At 50.0% G+C, this 16279-nt stretch overlaps 1 protein-coding gene across 1 annotated transcript in view; it reads right to left on the bottom strand.

Moving 5' to 3' along the window:
- SH2D4B (SH2 domain containing 4B) overlaps positions 1-16279 on the bottom strand; it is a 62565-nt gene that overhangs the window by 19603 nt on the left and 26683 nt on the right. The window contains exons 4-5 of the mRNA XM_047073061.1: positions 13197-13413; positions 11049-11173 (exon numbers count right to left, since the gene is read on the bottom strand). Of these exons, the coding sequence (XP_046929017.1) occupies positions 11049-11173; positions 13197-13413 (342 nt within the window). The remainder of the gene's footprint in view (positions 1-11048; positions 11174-13196; positions 13414-16279) is intronic.

Genomic DNA, 16279 nt, shown 5'->3' with positions numbered 1-16279 from the left:
CAGTTTGATTTTTTTCTGTTACTTGCAAATGAATGTACGTTCTGTGAGGGCAGGAAAGTTGTCAGTTTCATTCACCACCACATGCTCTGTACTTAGCATGTGCCTAGCACACAACAGCAGCGTAATATTAACAATCAATAAATTAATTATGCAAATGCCTTACGCAGGGAGCCTGCCTCCTCGTGCCCCTGCCCAGGTAATTGGGTAATTCCAAACACTGACAATTCCCAGTTTCGCTCTATTTATTGCGTGAGGACTTTGCAGACTGTAGGAGACTTGGAGGGCACCCTTCAGGAATTCTGTGGGAGGGAGGCCTAGGAAACAGCAGACACTTGCCTCAGCCAAGAATAAGGCATGGCAGCTGAAACAGCTCACCCCACGACCCAGAGACGCTGGTGTCTCCTAACGGAAGAGCCATCTCTCCCTGCTCAAGGAGACATTCTGGACTGGGCAGGAACTAGCTCCCTGAGTACTGCATGCCCCACGGCAGTTACTTAACTGTGAAATGGCAACAAGGCTGTTTTGCATCACAGATCCGAGCATGGACCACTGGGGTTTGAACCCCACTGCCCCCCCTTACAAACAGTGGGCCTCATGCACGTGGCCTCCATTCTCTGTGCCTTAGCTTCCTCGTCTGTGAAACGAGGCTAATGCTAGCAGAAGCACACATGCGATGTTATAAGGCTTAAATAAATTAACAAATGTGAGCGAGAAGCCAGCACACTTTAAACACTGTGCACCTGCCTCACGGCCAGTATTACTAGTTCTTCCAGAGAGTTGTGGGAGGACTAAATGAAACACCGGCTGTTCCATGCTTACCTGCCATAGCCCAGCACAAAGCAAAAACTTAATAAATGATCTGTTACAACATCAAAGCCAGCGTGACGCCACAGGGGAGGCTAACCAACCACACCCCTGTGGATAGCAACCAGTGCACTGCACACCTGAGGACCAGTACAAGGTGAAGTGCCCCCTCTCCAGGGGCGCCTAGGGGGCTCAGTCGGCTAAGCACTGACTCTTGGTTTCGGCTCAGGTCATGATCTCACGGTTCGTGAGTTCGAGCCCCGTGTCAGGCTCTGTGCTAACAGTGCAGAGCCTGCTTGGGATTCTCTCTCTCTCCCCCCAGCTCTCTCTCAAAATAAATAAACTTAAAAAAAAAAAAAGTGCCTCCTTTCCGGGGGTGCCACCAATCCAAGCGGGACTTTGGTGTGCTCCAGATGGACACAGCCCCATACGGCATACAGGGCTCGGAAGCAGACACCCAGGTTTCTGCCTCTCTGGTCGCCTCAGCCACATACCCTCATGCAAGACGAAGTCTGAACATCTGCCCTGCAGCCCTGCCCCTGACCACCTCCTCACCCTGGAGAGAAGCCCCAAACACCCCAAATGCCCCCTTGCAGAGAAGCAAGGGGGTGGGGAGAGAAAACCCAAAGACCTCATCTCCCCCAAAAGGCAGTTTAACTAAAAAAGACTACTCCACTGAGTAGGACAAAGTTAACCAAAAATGGACTAGAGTTTATTTTTTCCCTACTACCCAGAAAGGAAAAGGAGGTGATGAGAAGTTCAGGATATGGGAGAAAATGTAGAAAAGCAAGGGAACTGCATTTTCTCTGGACGCTGACACCTACATCCCGACTGCACAAATGTTGGCAATGCCCCACTGTCTGCAGGGGCGGCACATTTGTGTCGATTACAGGAGAAACCATACGTTGATTGCGTATGCAAGCCATGCTGTTCTCCTCCAGGAAGCATTTCTAGGCTGTCGCAGGGGTAGGGGCTACCCTCCTGCCCTGTGCACCCCTGGAGGCTGGTGAGACAGAGTGTGAATCACAACACCCAAAAGCAGCATCCTGGTTTGAAATGAAACCGGTAAGCAAATGCTCGGGCATGTAAATCCATAAAGAACTTAATTACTAGACAGAAGGTAATTTGAGTCCGATAAACTTTTAATAATTAAGCATAAATATTAATGAATCTTCATTTCCAGAAAGTCTTCTCAACTACTATTGTAGTTGAGACTAGACTTGATTCTCCAGCAAATGCCAAAGCCACCATTATTTGTTTCTCAGGTAAGCAGAGACAGAATAACTAACAGTGGGCACGTTAGGGGGGAAATGTCATGTGATCAGACCTAATCCCCATCAAACTGGACAATCCACAGGCTCGCTGTTTTGACCGAAGGGCTGTCTGGCCTCTGTTTACACACCCCAGCACTGGGTGCTCACGACTCCCAGAGACAACTTATTCCGTCTCCGGACAGCTAAGTGCTGCAAAGTTCGCCAGACTGAATCAAAGTCAGCACCTTGCGCCTTTCACCATGTACTTCACATCCTGACCTTGAGGCCTTCAACAGGTTAGGGGACGTTGGTGGTTTCAAGACAGCAGCTGTGCCCCTCGCTCTAAATTTTCCTTCTCAACCGCATGCCTGCCCTCAGGAAAATGCACAGCTGATGCTCTGGGCTGAGCAGTGGCCGTGGGTGCCAGGGCTGGGATGAACTTGGGGTTGGAAACGGGTGAGAAACTAGATAGACTACAGAGCCTGGAGCAAAGAAAGTCCCAAAATAGCTTGCTGGAGTTGAAGAAGGGTCTAACCTATGATAGGCACTTCCCAGAGTTAGGAAGATAGGAGGGATCTTCTGGGAACACCAGAAATACGATGGGACTGTCAGAAGAATATTAAATCAATTACATCAACAGAAATCATGGTTTATTGTTACTCTGTGCTTTTTTTAAATCCAGAAAGAAAACAAAAATTCAGTCCTCTCAAATCCAACTAGATCCCCTAGCCCTGTCCCTGCCCACACATTTTAGTCACCCCCACCTGTGGATCAGAAAGTAAAGACGGCAGCAAAAGAGCCAAAATAAACGTGTGAGGTAGACAAGACACAAAAGGCCGAAATCAAAAACACAGAACGACAGACGGCCGGCCGAAAGGAAAGAGTTAAGACCTTGAAAATGCCATTTACAATCTACGCCTTCCCAAAGCAAAAATTAGTGTTGCTCTTCTTTGTAATTTTTTTTCCCTTTTTTGAGACTTTACAGCCAGCGCACAACCTTTTTTTGAAAGAAGGAAAAAGATCCCTTTATTTCTTAGTTGGAACAGCTTAAGCAAGAGCTTAAGAGGAAAGTAGGTCAACTGACCTACTTTTTTCCTCTTTGGAAATGTTTGCATTTGGGATCCGAGTTGGTGGAAAATTTCCATTCCACATTCTGCTGGGCAGAGGGGAGTTAGCAATCTAACTTTGACATGATGGATCTGTGACAAGCCAACCATCCTTCCAAATGACCCCGTGTGTTACCCTCACAGCTTTCAAAAAACATTGCAAGAGGGGGATCATGTCCATAACGTAAGAAAATCCAGACTTTCGCTTTTTGGGGGTGGGAAGGCTAAACAGGTATCGTCTTCCTTTTAAGCACAGTCATTTGATGTCATCTTTTTCTTCACTTCCTTGACAGCAGAAGCATCGCCTCAGGGTGTGAGGCCACCATTTACATATTCAAATCATGATATGCATCTCCAAAGGCTACCGTGTTTATTTATTCCAGGTGACAAATGGAAGCATTTCTTGTATGCCAGGAATGTTCTAAACACTTTATAAATATTATAACTTAATCCTCATAACACAACTACAAAGTGGATATTACTACTTTCTGCACCTGCCGGTGTCTTCGGCTATTCCAAGCTTAGCATGGATTTTGTGTCTGGGTCCACAGCTGCCCAAGTCCCTCATTCTGGCTGCAGGTTCCAAACCTCACCACGGTTCCCTGTCCTCCCACGGATCTTGGACAGCAAGGATGGGGGCTGGGCTGGTTCACTCTCTCCATCTCGGCCCCAGAAAAGCTAGCTTCTGAGAGTGATCCCAAAGGCCAAACAGGGCATTGCCAGATTTCCCTCCAGCTGGGCCAGGAGACCAGTGGCATCTCCACTCCACAAGGTCACAGAACGAGCAAGCGTGAGATTTAAAAATAAAGAACCCGGGCAGCATCCAAAAGAGGTTCAAATGAATATACAGTAAGGGATAGGGAATCCAGAGGGAACACTTCTAGGCCCCGATCTCCCTCCCTGGGCAACAGTATATTTAAGGGACCGCCAAAATGGAGTAGGAAAGGCCAGGATCCAGAAGCCCTACAGCTCCTGTGATTCCTGCTGGGTGACAGGGGTTGGTTTCTCAAGCTCTCTGGGCCTCAGTATGGTCACCTGTAAAAAGTGAACCATGACTGGGTCAAGAGCAGTTGAGAGCGCCTGTGAGACGGTGCACATCCACTCCCCCCACCCCCATATGTCTAAACAGCCACATGCAACCATCATGCTGGAGGGATCGCCGATGATCAGCGCTGGTCAGCCAACCAAGTCCTTCCATACAGCTCAGAGAAGAAGGGACCTCCCAGCGCATGCAGTTGGAGGAACTGAGTCTACGCTCCATTCCCACTCGGCCTCTGCCTTCCAGGCACAATCCTTCCCACCTCACAGAGGGCTGCCTCCCTGCAGGACACCTGGTGGGTCTGCCTTTCGGCTGCAGGACTCCTGAAAACCATCCAGAAGGGGTCACCACTGCCTGTGCCTCGGCTCCTGGACCAGTAACGCCACCAGCAATAGAGAAATGAGGAAGGGGAAGAAGCCAACAGTCTTGGGAAGAACACCCTTCATCCTCAGCCCGCAGACTCCCAAGCGCCCACTAGTGGCCAGCCCCGTGCCCTGGCCATAGTTTCCAATGCTCCCAACCACCAGAGAAAGCTCTGGAGCCTCAGCAGGAGCAGAGCCCATGGTCCTCGCGTGATGCCAGCAAAACATGCGCTCAGAATCACATTGTATCCCAGACACAAAGGACAGAAAGCGTAAAGGTCCCCATTCTCCCATTCGGTGAGTCCACTAGCCACCCAGACTGCCCGGTGGTAAGCTGTAGCCACCAAAAAGTTCTTTCTTGTACCGAAGTGGAACGTATCTCTTCCAAACGCTTAGCCCCCAGCTCTGGTCGTATCCCCTTTAATAATCTCCTCCTCTCAAGACAGAACTTGAGATCAAGAAGTGGCGGCTCTGTTCCCCCATCCATCCCACACCACAGGTTCTCTTTTCCAAGACCGACATTCCCCCAGATAATCACTACACGTGACAATGACTTCTATTTCCTTCCCTTCCTTCAAATACATTTGGAAGCGTTGTAATCAAGAGCAAGATAGGGGCGCCTGGATGGCTCCGTTGGCTAAGCATCCGACTTCAGCTCAGGTCATGATCTCACAGCTCATGAGTTCAAGCCACGAGTTGGGCTCTGCGCTGACAGCTCCGAGCCTGGAGCCTGCTTGGGATTCTATGTCTTCCTCTCTCTCTGCCCCTCCCCCACTGCTAGCTCGCGCTCTCTCTCTCTCTCAAAAAATAGACATTAAAAAAAAAAAAAAAAAGATCAAGGTGAACAAGGAGTCTAAAGGTTTGGGCCCATCCTAGAACCCTGCAGCCCTGGGAGTCACAGTGTGGAAAGGTAGGAAGCAGTGCCCGTTCCACTGGGTAGCTCAAGCTTTGCGTGGAAAGCCACCCTCAACTGCTGGGCACCCTGCAGACTGCACCTGGGGAATACCTCCTCCCCGGTGAAGGTCAGAAAAGCCATGACAGTAACACCCCACCCGCATGCAGGTGAGGCTGTGTTCAAGGTCCGCCCCCAGGCCCTGAGAAGGGTCTTGTGGGAGTAGTTTGCCAAACCAACTACATCAGCCACTGCTGATTCCCTACCAAGTCCTAATGTCAACCTGCAAGACGCCAGCGGGCAGCCGCCAAGACAATACACCGTGGCTCACGTTGTGACTGTTTTCCTACAAGTAAAGCACAGAAAGAGAAATGGGGTCTGACTGAGACAATGTTCAGACAGAGGATGTTCTTAATAATTTTAGATACATGTTGAAGTCCAAAAATAGATTTTTTTCCTCCAAGCCAAGCTCATATGCAGTAGCTTTTCTCAGGAGTATTTTTGTATAACTACAAGGCTCTCTTACAACCCTGGAACATAACAATGAACGAAGGAGAACCAAGGAATAACTTTACCACTTTCTCTTTTTAACAGAGGAGACTATTGAGAAACCCTTGGTCCCAACAGGAAGCCAGTTCTCCTCCCCTCCCTTCTTGTTCTGAGTCCTCTCCCAACCCCCCGCCTCCATATACACTCTGTTTCCCAGAGGGGGTGGGGTCTCTGGTGGCCCACCTCAGACTCGGAGAGACATCAGCACTCACACCGATCGGGCTCGTTATGGCGGACAAAGCACATTTGTTGGCTTCTCTTCCTAAGTCCCGTGAAATCGATGTGAAAATCCCAATTTCATAGATGGGCATTTAAAGGACACACCCAGGGGCTGTTGGGTGGCTCAGTCGGTTAAGCGTCCAACTTCAGCTCAGGTCGTGATCTCACGGTTTGTGAGTTCCAGCCCCGTGTCGGGCTCTGTGCTGACAGCTCAGAGCCTGGAGCCTGCTTCAGATTCTGTGTCTCCCTCTCTCTCTGCCCCTCTTCCTTTCATGCTCTGTCTCTCTTTCTTTCTCAAAAATAAACATTTAAAAAATAATAAATAAATAAATAAATAAATAAATAAATAAATAAATAAAGGACACACCCAAGGTCACAGAGCTGCTAGGTTCTAGAGTGGGCCCCATAGCTTCAGACTCCTTGTCCACATTGCTCTTTGGACTGTATACCCCACAACACAACCGGATGTGTTTGAGGGAAGGGAAGGAACTAGAAATCACGGTGGTCATTTTTAACCTGCATCTAAAACCCAGCTAAATTAACTAGGACTGTTCTACCCAGAAAAGAAAAGACTTATATTGGGATTGTAACAGATGACATTATTGACTCAAATTCTCCTCCCCTCCTTGTCTTCCTCACAGAAAGAAGTAGCATATATTTTTCCACCCCTGAACCCTGGGACATAACGTGGCCAATGGTGTGAGATGAGGGCAATAGCGTCCTGCTTCAAAGACTAGATTCACAAGCCAAGAATGCCACTTGGTCTCTGGTCCCTGAGAAGAGCGTGCGTGGGCCAGCCTGCCGGTCCCCAGGAGGAGCATGGGAGATACAGGGAGCGGAGCCGCCCCCGCTAAGATGTCTGCCAAGACCAGTTGAAGGCAGGGCCCCCAGCCAACCTGGGGCAAAGTCTCCCTAACAATTAAATGGGTGCAGGCTGTCTGGGCACACTATGGTCAGTAGCTCCATCTCTGGAAGGTTTGGTACGGGGGAGGCTCTCAGAGATGCTGTCAGGAAATGCCTACATTGGGGCAGAAGTTGGACCATACCAGTCGTTCCAGGCTTTGGGATTTTAGGTATGAGCAAAGGTACTCTCAAGAGTTTGGAAACCAGCATGGGGCTGCTACATTTTTTACTCTTCTGAGCAAAGGCAATATATAAAAATAACTACTGTTTACTGTCACCACCAATTCATAAAAGATGATGGAACATTTGAACACTGAAACTGAGGAAAGGCTATCATCTTAGAACATGACTCAGTCCTCTCCAAGCAAAGGCGGTCGGCCACCCTCCATACATGAGCCTTTTTCTTCCATTCTGTCACAGATCAAATAAAAATTCTGTCACTAAATAGCTCCGGTCTGTGTATTAGCAACTTTCTCACATACTTTATGATAGAACTGTCAAAAGAACATGAAATCAGTTACATAAATTACGAGACCTAAATCATGGCTCTGTTTGTCCTGTGACAATATAAAAATTACGTTTTTTTCCATCAGGAGAGAAAATAAAGCTAGAGATCAATTGGAGTCCCTGTGTCATGCCTTCTCTGCTGGCTGCCACCAGCATGCAGGGCCCCTGCAAAGCCCCATCTCCACAGAACTCCTGAGCTGCACTACACAGGTGCCTGAGACGCTACCGTTGTGTTTCCATGATCCCAATGGATAAATGAAAAGGAAAACAATGATTCAAGCTCTCTTAGGGCTACAGGGACACAAAACTGGGAGTGACAGGCAGGGCATCCCCCAGGACCAGCTTCGAGGACGTGTCGCTCAGTCACCTGTGAATGTTGAGTCCCTTCTTTCTGGGCCATAAAGAGCCTCTCCATCCTTCTGTTGGATAAGTGGAGGCCTGGAGAAGGAAGGCGTCTACAAGCAGATGGCTCTAGCTTAACCTCACTCATCAGACCCTGAGGGGACCCACACACCCACCAGGGCCTAGTGCACAGAAGCAATGGCTGTTCATGGGGACCAGAAAGACTGGGATCTAAACTGACACTTCACTTCCACCTTCTTCTATTCTTTCTATGGACACTTACTATGGCAGGTATCCAGGGAAAATGAATAAGGTCCTTAGTTTCACAGGCTTTTGTTAAGGGAGGAGAATACACAAAAGCAAACAACAAGATAAATATCAATTGGGTGAGCGCTCTTTTTTTTTTAATGTTTATTTATTTTTCTGAGAGAGACAGAGAGGGGGAGAGGGAGACCGAGAATCTGTGCCAACAAAGCAGAGCCCGACATGGGGCTCAAACTCACAAATAGTGAGATCATGACCTAAGCTGAAATCAAGAGTCAGACGCTTAACTGACTGAGCCACCCAGGAGTCCCGAGTGAGCACTCTTAAAGAGATAAGTGTAGTAAAGTGAGAGAAATTGACAAAGGCTGCTCTAGGTAAGGATTCAGGAAAGGGCCTTTTGGGAAAAGGGGATATCTGAGATGAGAAATAAGAATGCATCATCCATGCAAAAAAAGCTAGGAAACGAGCAATACCAAATAGATTAAAAGCAAGTGCAAAGGGCCTGGGGTAGAAAATGGCTTGTCTGAAGAAGAAAAATGCCAGAGCTGTGGAAGCAAGGTGGACAAGGGGAGAATTGTGGTATAAGGCTGAATCAGGAAGCAAGACCCATCATCTGGGGACCTGCAGGCCCCAGCATGAAGTTTGAAGTTCACTGCAAGCATAAAGGGAAGTAAGCAGTGGGTATTAAGCAGGGGAGTGACAGGATCTGACTTATATTTAAAATATTCTCAGGACGCTGTGTGAATGATAAATTGTAGAGGGGTCAGAGTGAAACAGGCAGACCACTGAAGATACTCTTGCATGAACTGGATGGTGCCTCTGTGACCTTTATGACCTGGGACAGTCCCTGAAAAATGCTACAGTTCACCCCATCTGTAATGTTGTGACTGCCTATACTTAGGAGTTCACAAGCTCTTTAGGCTCTTGAAGATGGGGATGAAGGCGTACGTGGCCTTGCTCGCCCCTGCGTGATGTCTGCTTGATTTCACTCCAGCTGCCTTTCCTGGAGCTGGAGCCATGCCCACAGCTTGCCTGTGAGGGCCTCCCTAGTAGCCCTTGAGATCCCACAGTCTCTAGTGCCCATCATGACACTGGGGTCATGTCTACATCCGGATGGAATTGAGAACACATGGAAGCTGGCCAGGAAGCAGGTTGGCAATTCACACTGCAAGAGGGCACACAGGCCAAGGGGAGGTTGGCCAAGCTCCCAGGAAGCAGGCAGAAGTGCAACAAAGGCAGGTAAGGGTCTGATGGATGCTAACTGTGGCAGGTGAGATCAATTCTGACCAGAGGCGCCCTCAGGCAAACCTCGGCTCAGTGCTGACAAGGGAGGGAAGACTCGGGGAGCAAGGCCAGGAGACAACTCATCCAGAGAAACCTGACAGTCTGGCCAGGCTGCTGGAGAATAAGAGACCACATGGAGCAGAGAGGAGATGTCTCGGTCAAGTCTATCCCGGATAAGCCAGCACCCAGGAGACCAGCCTGCTGTCTGGGGACACACAAGCAAGCTCAGCTCAGATCATCTGAGCCTGGCCCATTCCAGAAGAACTGCCTAGTTGATTCAGAAACTTATGAATAAATTGGGGTGCCTGGGTGGCTCATTCGGTTAAGCATCCGACTTCGGCTCAGGTCACGATCTCATGGCTTATGGGTTCCAGCCCAGCATCGGGCTCTGTGCTAACAGTTCAGAGGCTGGAGCCTGCTTCAGATTCTGTCTCCCGATTTCTCTCTATCCCTTCACCACTCGTGCGCTCTCTCTCTCAAAAATAAACAAACATTTTTTAAAAAGTATGAATAAATAATAAATGCTAATTTGTTTTCAACTACTGAGTTTTGGGGTGATTTGTTATGTAGCAACAGCTAACTGATACAGAAGAGTCTGATAGCCAGTAGCCACTCTTATTTCACTGTAGCAAGTCTCTGCTGAAATCACAATCCTGTTTCCCTGTCTGAGGCCTCTACAGGTTCAGATCACTGGACGGGGTCATGAGCTTGAGATGTGTTCTTGAACCTTACAAGTCTGTTGGTGACATTATGAAAATGTCCTCCCTGACCTGGACCTGTCTCCTTATCTGTAAAATGAGGAATGAGACACTTCCAGGGAGGCTTCCAGCTCTCATGTTCTATGCTTGGGTGACCCTGACCTCTTCATTCAGCCATTCTGTCATCCCAGCAACAAGTACTTGTTCAGAGCCTGCTGTGTGCCAGCCTATGGCCGGGATCTGGGATGCAGGCTTAGACAACGAGATGTGGACCCTGCCTACCAGGAGCTCACGGTGCAGTGAGAGCTCACGGAGAGCTCACGCTTGGGTATATAGAGAAGACACCTCTGAGGAGGCCCTGATGGTCAAGGAGTCTGTGAGTGAAAGCAGTGAGCAAGATCGTGGTCATCCCTCCCCAGCAGAGAGAGGGGAACGCACATTAGAAATCCCTGGTGCCTTCCGTGTCCTGGACCCCTGCTCGTACATGTCTGCCTTGGTCCCTGAGGGCCTTGATGAAGGCCACTCAGTAATTCAGCTCAGGCCCTGGGGAAATCACAACCTGTGGCTTGAACGCAGCACATTCAATGAGCAAACAGAGGACAGCCACGGGACCTCTCTCCACTCCACTCTCACCCAGGCGACGCAGGACAGCCAATCCTTAACCCTGGGAGACTGGCCAGTCTTTGTGGGGGTAGTGTGAAAGTAGCAGAGTCCAAAGTCTTCCACTAGCCCTGATGACCGCAGTCCTTCAGGACCTCCTGCCAACCCCAGAGAGAGGTGGACACATGGAAATTATCCACCCCAGGGGCCCAGAAAGCCATCCTACCATGGAACCAGGGGGCGATGGATTTGGTGTTCCTCTCAAAGCCGGCTCGGCGAGGCAGCTGCTCCTCCTTAAACCAGCGGACTATGACTTCCCTGGAGACAGGTCTCCGTGGGCGCTCCCAAGTCCTGCTGAGAAGACAGCAGGGATGTGGAAAGTCAGGGAGGGAGGGGGAGGGGACCAGAAGAGCGGGGAGAAGGAGGAGGAGGGGAGAGGAGGGGAGAGGAGGGGGGGCCGCTATGAGATGAATAAGCACGATGCCCACACTCACGCCTGTGGAGACAATTAAATGAGTCCAGGTGCTTAAAGGCACTTTGCAGATTATAACGTACCAACTGTTATTACTTTTCCCCAAAGAGAACTGTTGTCACTTGGTTCGAAAAAAAGCCACACAGGTGGGAATGGAAAAGAGGACAGGAGGAGATGTCTGAGAGAAAGAAAAGGCATTTTCCCGGCCGCTCATAGGCCTCCCACCTGTGGCCGCCATGTGTCAGATGAGTGTCTACAAGGCTATTCTTTAAGGGCACTGTTGGTAATAACCAAAGATTTCAAACAACTCTAATGTCTACCAGTAGTTTTTGATAATTAACTTCTAGCACATCTATGGAGTAGAATACGATGTAACTATAAAAAAGGAAACTAGGAGCACCTGGGTGGCTGAGTGGGTTAAGGGTCTGACTCTCACTTCTGGCTCAGATCATGATCCCAGGGTCACGGGATCAAGCCCTACATCGGATCTGCACTGACAGAATGGAGCCTACTTGGGATTCTCTCCCTCCCTCTCTCTGTGTCCCTCCCTCATCATGCTCTCTCTCTCTCTCTCTCTCTCTGTCTCTCTCACTGAAAGAAAGAAAGAAAGAAAGAAAGAAAGAAAGAAAGAAAGAAAGAAAGAAAGAAAGAAAACTAAATAGGGGCACTGGATGGCTTTGTCAGGGGAGCATGTGACTCTTCATCTCCAGGTTGTGAGTTTGAGCCCCATGTTGGGTGTAGAGATTACTTAAAAATATTTTTAAAAAAAGAAAACTAAATAAAAATAAATGAATAGCTAAGAATTGATGTGAAAAGCAGAGCCATGTATACAGCATGCAACCTTTTCTTATAAAAAAAAAAAAAGAGAGAGAGAGACTGAGCTAGGACTTTTTACGACTTTTCACGTCAGCAACTACACGACAGAAGTGGGCAGGCACACATAAACTAAGAACAGTGCTCCCACCCACGGGGCACGGGAAAACCAAGTAGGTGGAGGCAGGAATGGAAGTCTGTCTTTTTCCATATTTCTTTTTAAACTTCCTGGTTTGTGAATCATAAATGACAAGGGAGGGAGGGAGGAAGGAAAGGAAGGAAAGGAGAAATGCAGACGTGGTCAGATCTCCCTAGACGGCGGGGAGAGGGAGAAGGGGGTTATAAATAATCCTAAATCCCAATTAAAGCAAAACTCAGACAAGCCACTGTCATTTGGGAGTGAATGACTGTCCTGCAAGTTAATTGTGGTTCAGGGAAGCAGCAAACACTCACTGTCCACCCTCACCGGGGCAGGAGCTGCTCAGCAGTGATGGACGTGCGGGGACCAACCTCGGGGCTGGTCTAAGGAGACGCTCCAGGCAACCTCTTGACCGTGGGTCTGGCGAGCATGGGCAGTCACTTAAGTGTCCTTGCCAAAGCACTCCTGAGATGACCCCCCTGCACTCAAGCACACTCACCTGCAAACCCGGTATCAGAACCCAGGATGCAAGCGCCACCTGCGGTTAGAAACAGCAGCCAACACTGGTTTCCAAGCTGCTGGACCATATTTAACCCATTTGAGGTCTTATATTACAAGTTCTTAACCCAGTATCTGTAGACCCTGAAGAGCTTGAAATTATATGCAGACATTTTGGGGTATGTTCATATGCACATTTTGGAAGCAAGACTGTACACAGCTTTCTTTAGATTCTCAAAGGACTAGACCCAAAATGTTAAGACTCCCAGAACTCCGAGGCTACTAGAAATCTCCGACCAGACTCCTCACTGTCCCCTCCTGCCCCATTATGCAGACTGAGACACTGAGGCCCATAGTGGGGAAATGACTAGCTCCAAATTTCACAGCAGTTGGAGCAGAGACAGGACTGGATCCTCCAGCCACACTGCATTTGCAGAGTCCCCCAGACCCACCTGACAGGTACGGCAAGGGGTGGCGGTGGCCCTGGGCCGGGAAGGTGGTGGTCAAGTCTGGCCTCCTGCTCCTGGCTCTGGCCAAGCTCTTGGAACATGGAGCTGAGGCCAGCGACGGTGCCCTTCTGGATGGCACGGAGTGAGTGGCGCCGGTACTCGTCCCTGGCGCGCTGGGCTCTGCGACTCCTCTCTTCATCAGCAGCCTTGGACCGGCGCACTGCAAAGGGGTAGAGAGTATGTTTACCCAGACCCGCAGCCCAGGCTGTACACTGAGCAAGTCAGGACTGGGCCCAGAGCCCTGGGAGTCACCCAGAGTCCCACGATTCACCTGGATTCACCCACATGGGCTACACGGAGGTTCAGAGCTTGGAAACGGCGGGGCAGGCCCAGCCCTGGCCAGCAGCCCGGGGCTTGCCTGTCCCTGTGGAGGTAGAAACACTCGTGACACTTCAGGGTCATCTGCCTGTTCCTATGGCTCTGTTCCAGAACGAGCAAGCAAACTTTGGATGGAAATATACATCTCTCTAAGTATTTCCTTCCAGGAGTACCCTGCTTAGAGCAGCTTCTCAAACCATGTGCCCATCTGCCTAGCCTCAAGGGCACCTGTCAAGGTGGTCAGCATCTCCAAATAGCACTACCATCACCCACATTGATTGTAGCTTTCTCTGTGCCAAGCCCTGGGTTCTATGCTTTGCCTGCGATATCTCATTATAGACACTTCCCCCAACCACCCAGGGAAGGGGGCCCATCACAATTTCTACACCGGAAACCCAGCCTCCACGGCACCTGGGTGGCTCAGCCGGTGAAGCAGCCGACTTCAGCTCAGGTCGTGATCTCACGGTTCATGAGCTCAAGCCCCACGTCGGGCTCTGTGCTGACAGCTCAGAGCCTGGAGCCTGTTTCAGATTCTGTGTCTCCTTCTCTCTCTGCCCCTCCCCCGCTCATGCTAGAACAGTAACTTGCCGGGCTGGGTCAATGGCCAAGCCAGGAATCATCCTTTCTGCTACCACAGGGTGAGTTGTTAGAAACACTGGCATCCCGGTCCTGGTGCCCCTTCTCTGGTTTGCAGTGGCCTTGACAGCTGACGAGTGTTTTGGCGAGAAGATCCTCTGGGAGCTCTGTCACTCCCAGAGGCCCCTCTCTCCAGCCTTCCAGGCTTTTGTGTTCCTCCAGGCAGGGCCCTGTCTCAGCCAAGTGGCCTTGGAGAGACATCTGTGTGTTGCTGCTTCTAACACTCACAAGGGAGTCCTAGAGCTGGGCAAATGCCAAGAGAGGGAACAAAACCGGTTGGAGGCAAGGTCTGGAATTCAAGCTAATTCTTTTGTAGTCTGAATGCATCCTGTCAGGTCCCTATCTGCCTCTAACATCTAGTTCTTTCTGCAGAGAACTCTTAGGGCTGGCCGTGTCCTAATTGTGCATGACTGGTAATTGAGTGGGCCTGAGAAGGTCACCTTCCCCTCCTAGAGTAAAATCTTACCCATAATCTACTTCTATTCCAATCATTCCACGCATGTGTAGCCAACACCTACAACCTGCCAATGTCAGAGAACTGTGTTCTGTTAGTGCCTGGAGGACACAAGACAAATAAGCCCTTGTCCTGAAAGGCAGCACTTCTAAATTTGTCTCTCAACTTGTCAAAGACCCTTTCTTGAAATAAAACGTTACCCCAGGGGCGCCTGGGTGGCTCAGTCTGTTGAGCGTCCGACTTCAGCTCGGGTCACGATCTCGCGGTTTGTGAGTTCGAACCCCATGTCGGGCTCCGTGCTGACGGCTCGGAGCCTGGAGCCTGCTTCCGATTCTGTGTCTCCCCCTCTCTCTGCCCCTCCCCAGCTCGCGCTCTGTCTCTCACTGTCTATCAAAAATAAATAAATGTCAAAAAAAAAAAAAAACACAAAAAACAACGTTGCCCCAGATCCGAAGAAGGGCACATCAAGTCTGTCTGTCCCTGGAGATCACATGCAGAGGATCCAGTAGGCCAAGTCCCATAAGGTCAGGTGGGGAATTTCTTCTGCTCTACTCATGGCTATCGTCCAGTGCCTACAATACATACGTGCCAGCCAACAGACAATGCCTGTTCTTGGCCGACTGTCTCCAGTTAAGGATTTAACTCTGAGCTGGGTGCAGACATAACAGAGACCGGACCCTCAAGGTGCTACCTGGGAAAACGAGATAAATATCTCTAACACAATGAAGTCTGGGACAAATAAAGCATTGTCAGGGTTTAGGGACAACAGCGCTCATATTCTGCGAGAAAGCCAACAGCCATCACAGGAGAGGAAGCATCTGGGAAGATCAACAGGCGTTTTCCAGAGAAAGAAGCCATCCCAGGGAGAATCCTAGGTTTGGTGCCCAGCTGGCTCATCTATAAGTTCCGGATACCAGGAACACCATGATGCCTGCCTTGCATTGCCGTGGGAGGGTCAAACAAGGCCAGGGTGCCCAGGCGTGGGCTTTGCAGCCACTAGCCAGCAAAAGAAACACAGACAGTGGTGCCCTACAAAAGCCAGCGACCTTTGAGAGCTTACAGCCCCACACAGACAGCGACACTCAGTGACAGACAAGTTGCAGAAGGAAGTCATAGGCAACCTAGGAAGATGGGCTTTTGGGACTCAGCCAGGTGAGGCCCAGAGCCATTCGACACACAGAGACTAAAGTCAGCCTCCTAAGGGCCAGCTCAAGCCTGCCATTGTCTTCCTCAAAGCCTTCAGGGGCTCCCACTGGACACAGGATAAAGGACAAATTCCCCTCCCCAGCCCTTAAGAAGTGTCCCGCCTGCCCCACTTTCTTTCCCAGCCTGATGGTTTCTGAGCTCCTCCCCATTCTTCACTGGGCTGCACTGGGCTTCCCATGCTCTGCAGACTCTGTCCTGCTCGGCTGTGCTCAGCCAGCTCAGACCAACTGTGATGAACACACAGCCAGGGCAGCACAGAAAGGCCGAGGCACTGACAGCTCTCAGGGGCGAAGACGTGGCCAAAGCCACAAGCAGGAAGCAAGTGGGAGCTCTGCCTTGGCCTTGGCAAAGCCAACGCTGGGCAACAAGAAAAGGGATTATGGAAAAGGGACCGGAGTGGAGTCACACAGGG

The sequence above is a fragment of the Lynx rufus genome, unplaced genomic scaffold, assembly GCF_022079265.1.
Source record: "Lynx rufus isolate CCGP_SWC_20201006 ecotype Redwood Valley unplaced genomic scaffold, mLynRuf1.p SCAF_11, whole genome shotgun sequence".
Taxonomy (NCBI): domain Eukaryota; kingdom Metazoa; phylum Chordata; class Mammalia; order Carnivora; family Felidae; genus Lynx; species Lynx rufus.
This window is presented reverse-complemented; position numbering and strand designations above follow the sequence as displayed.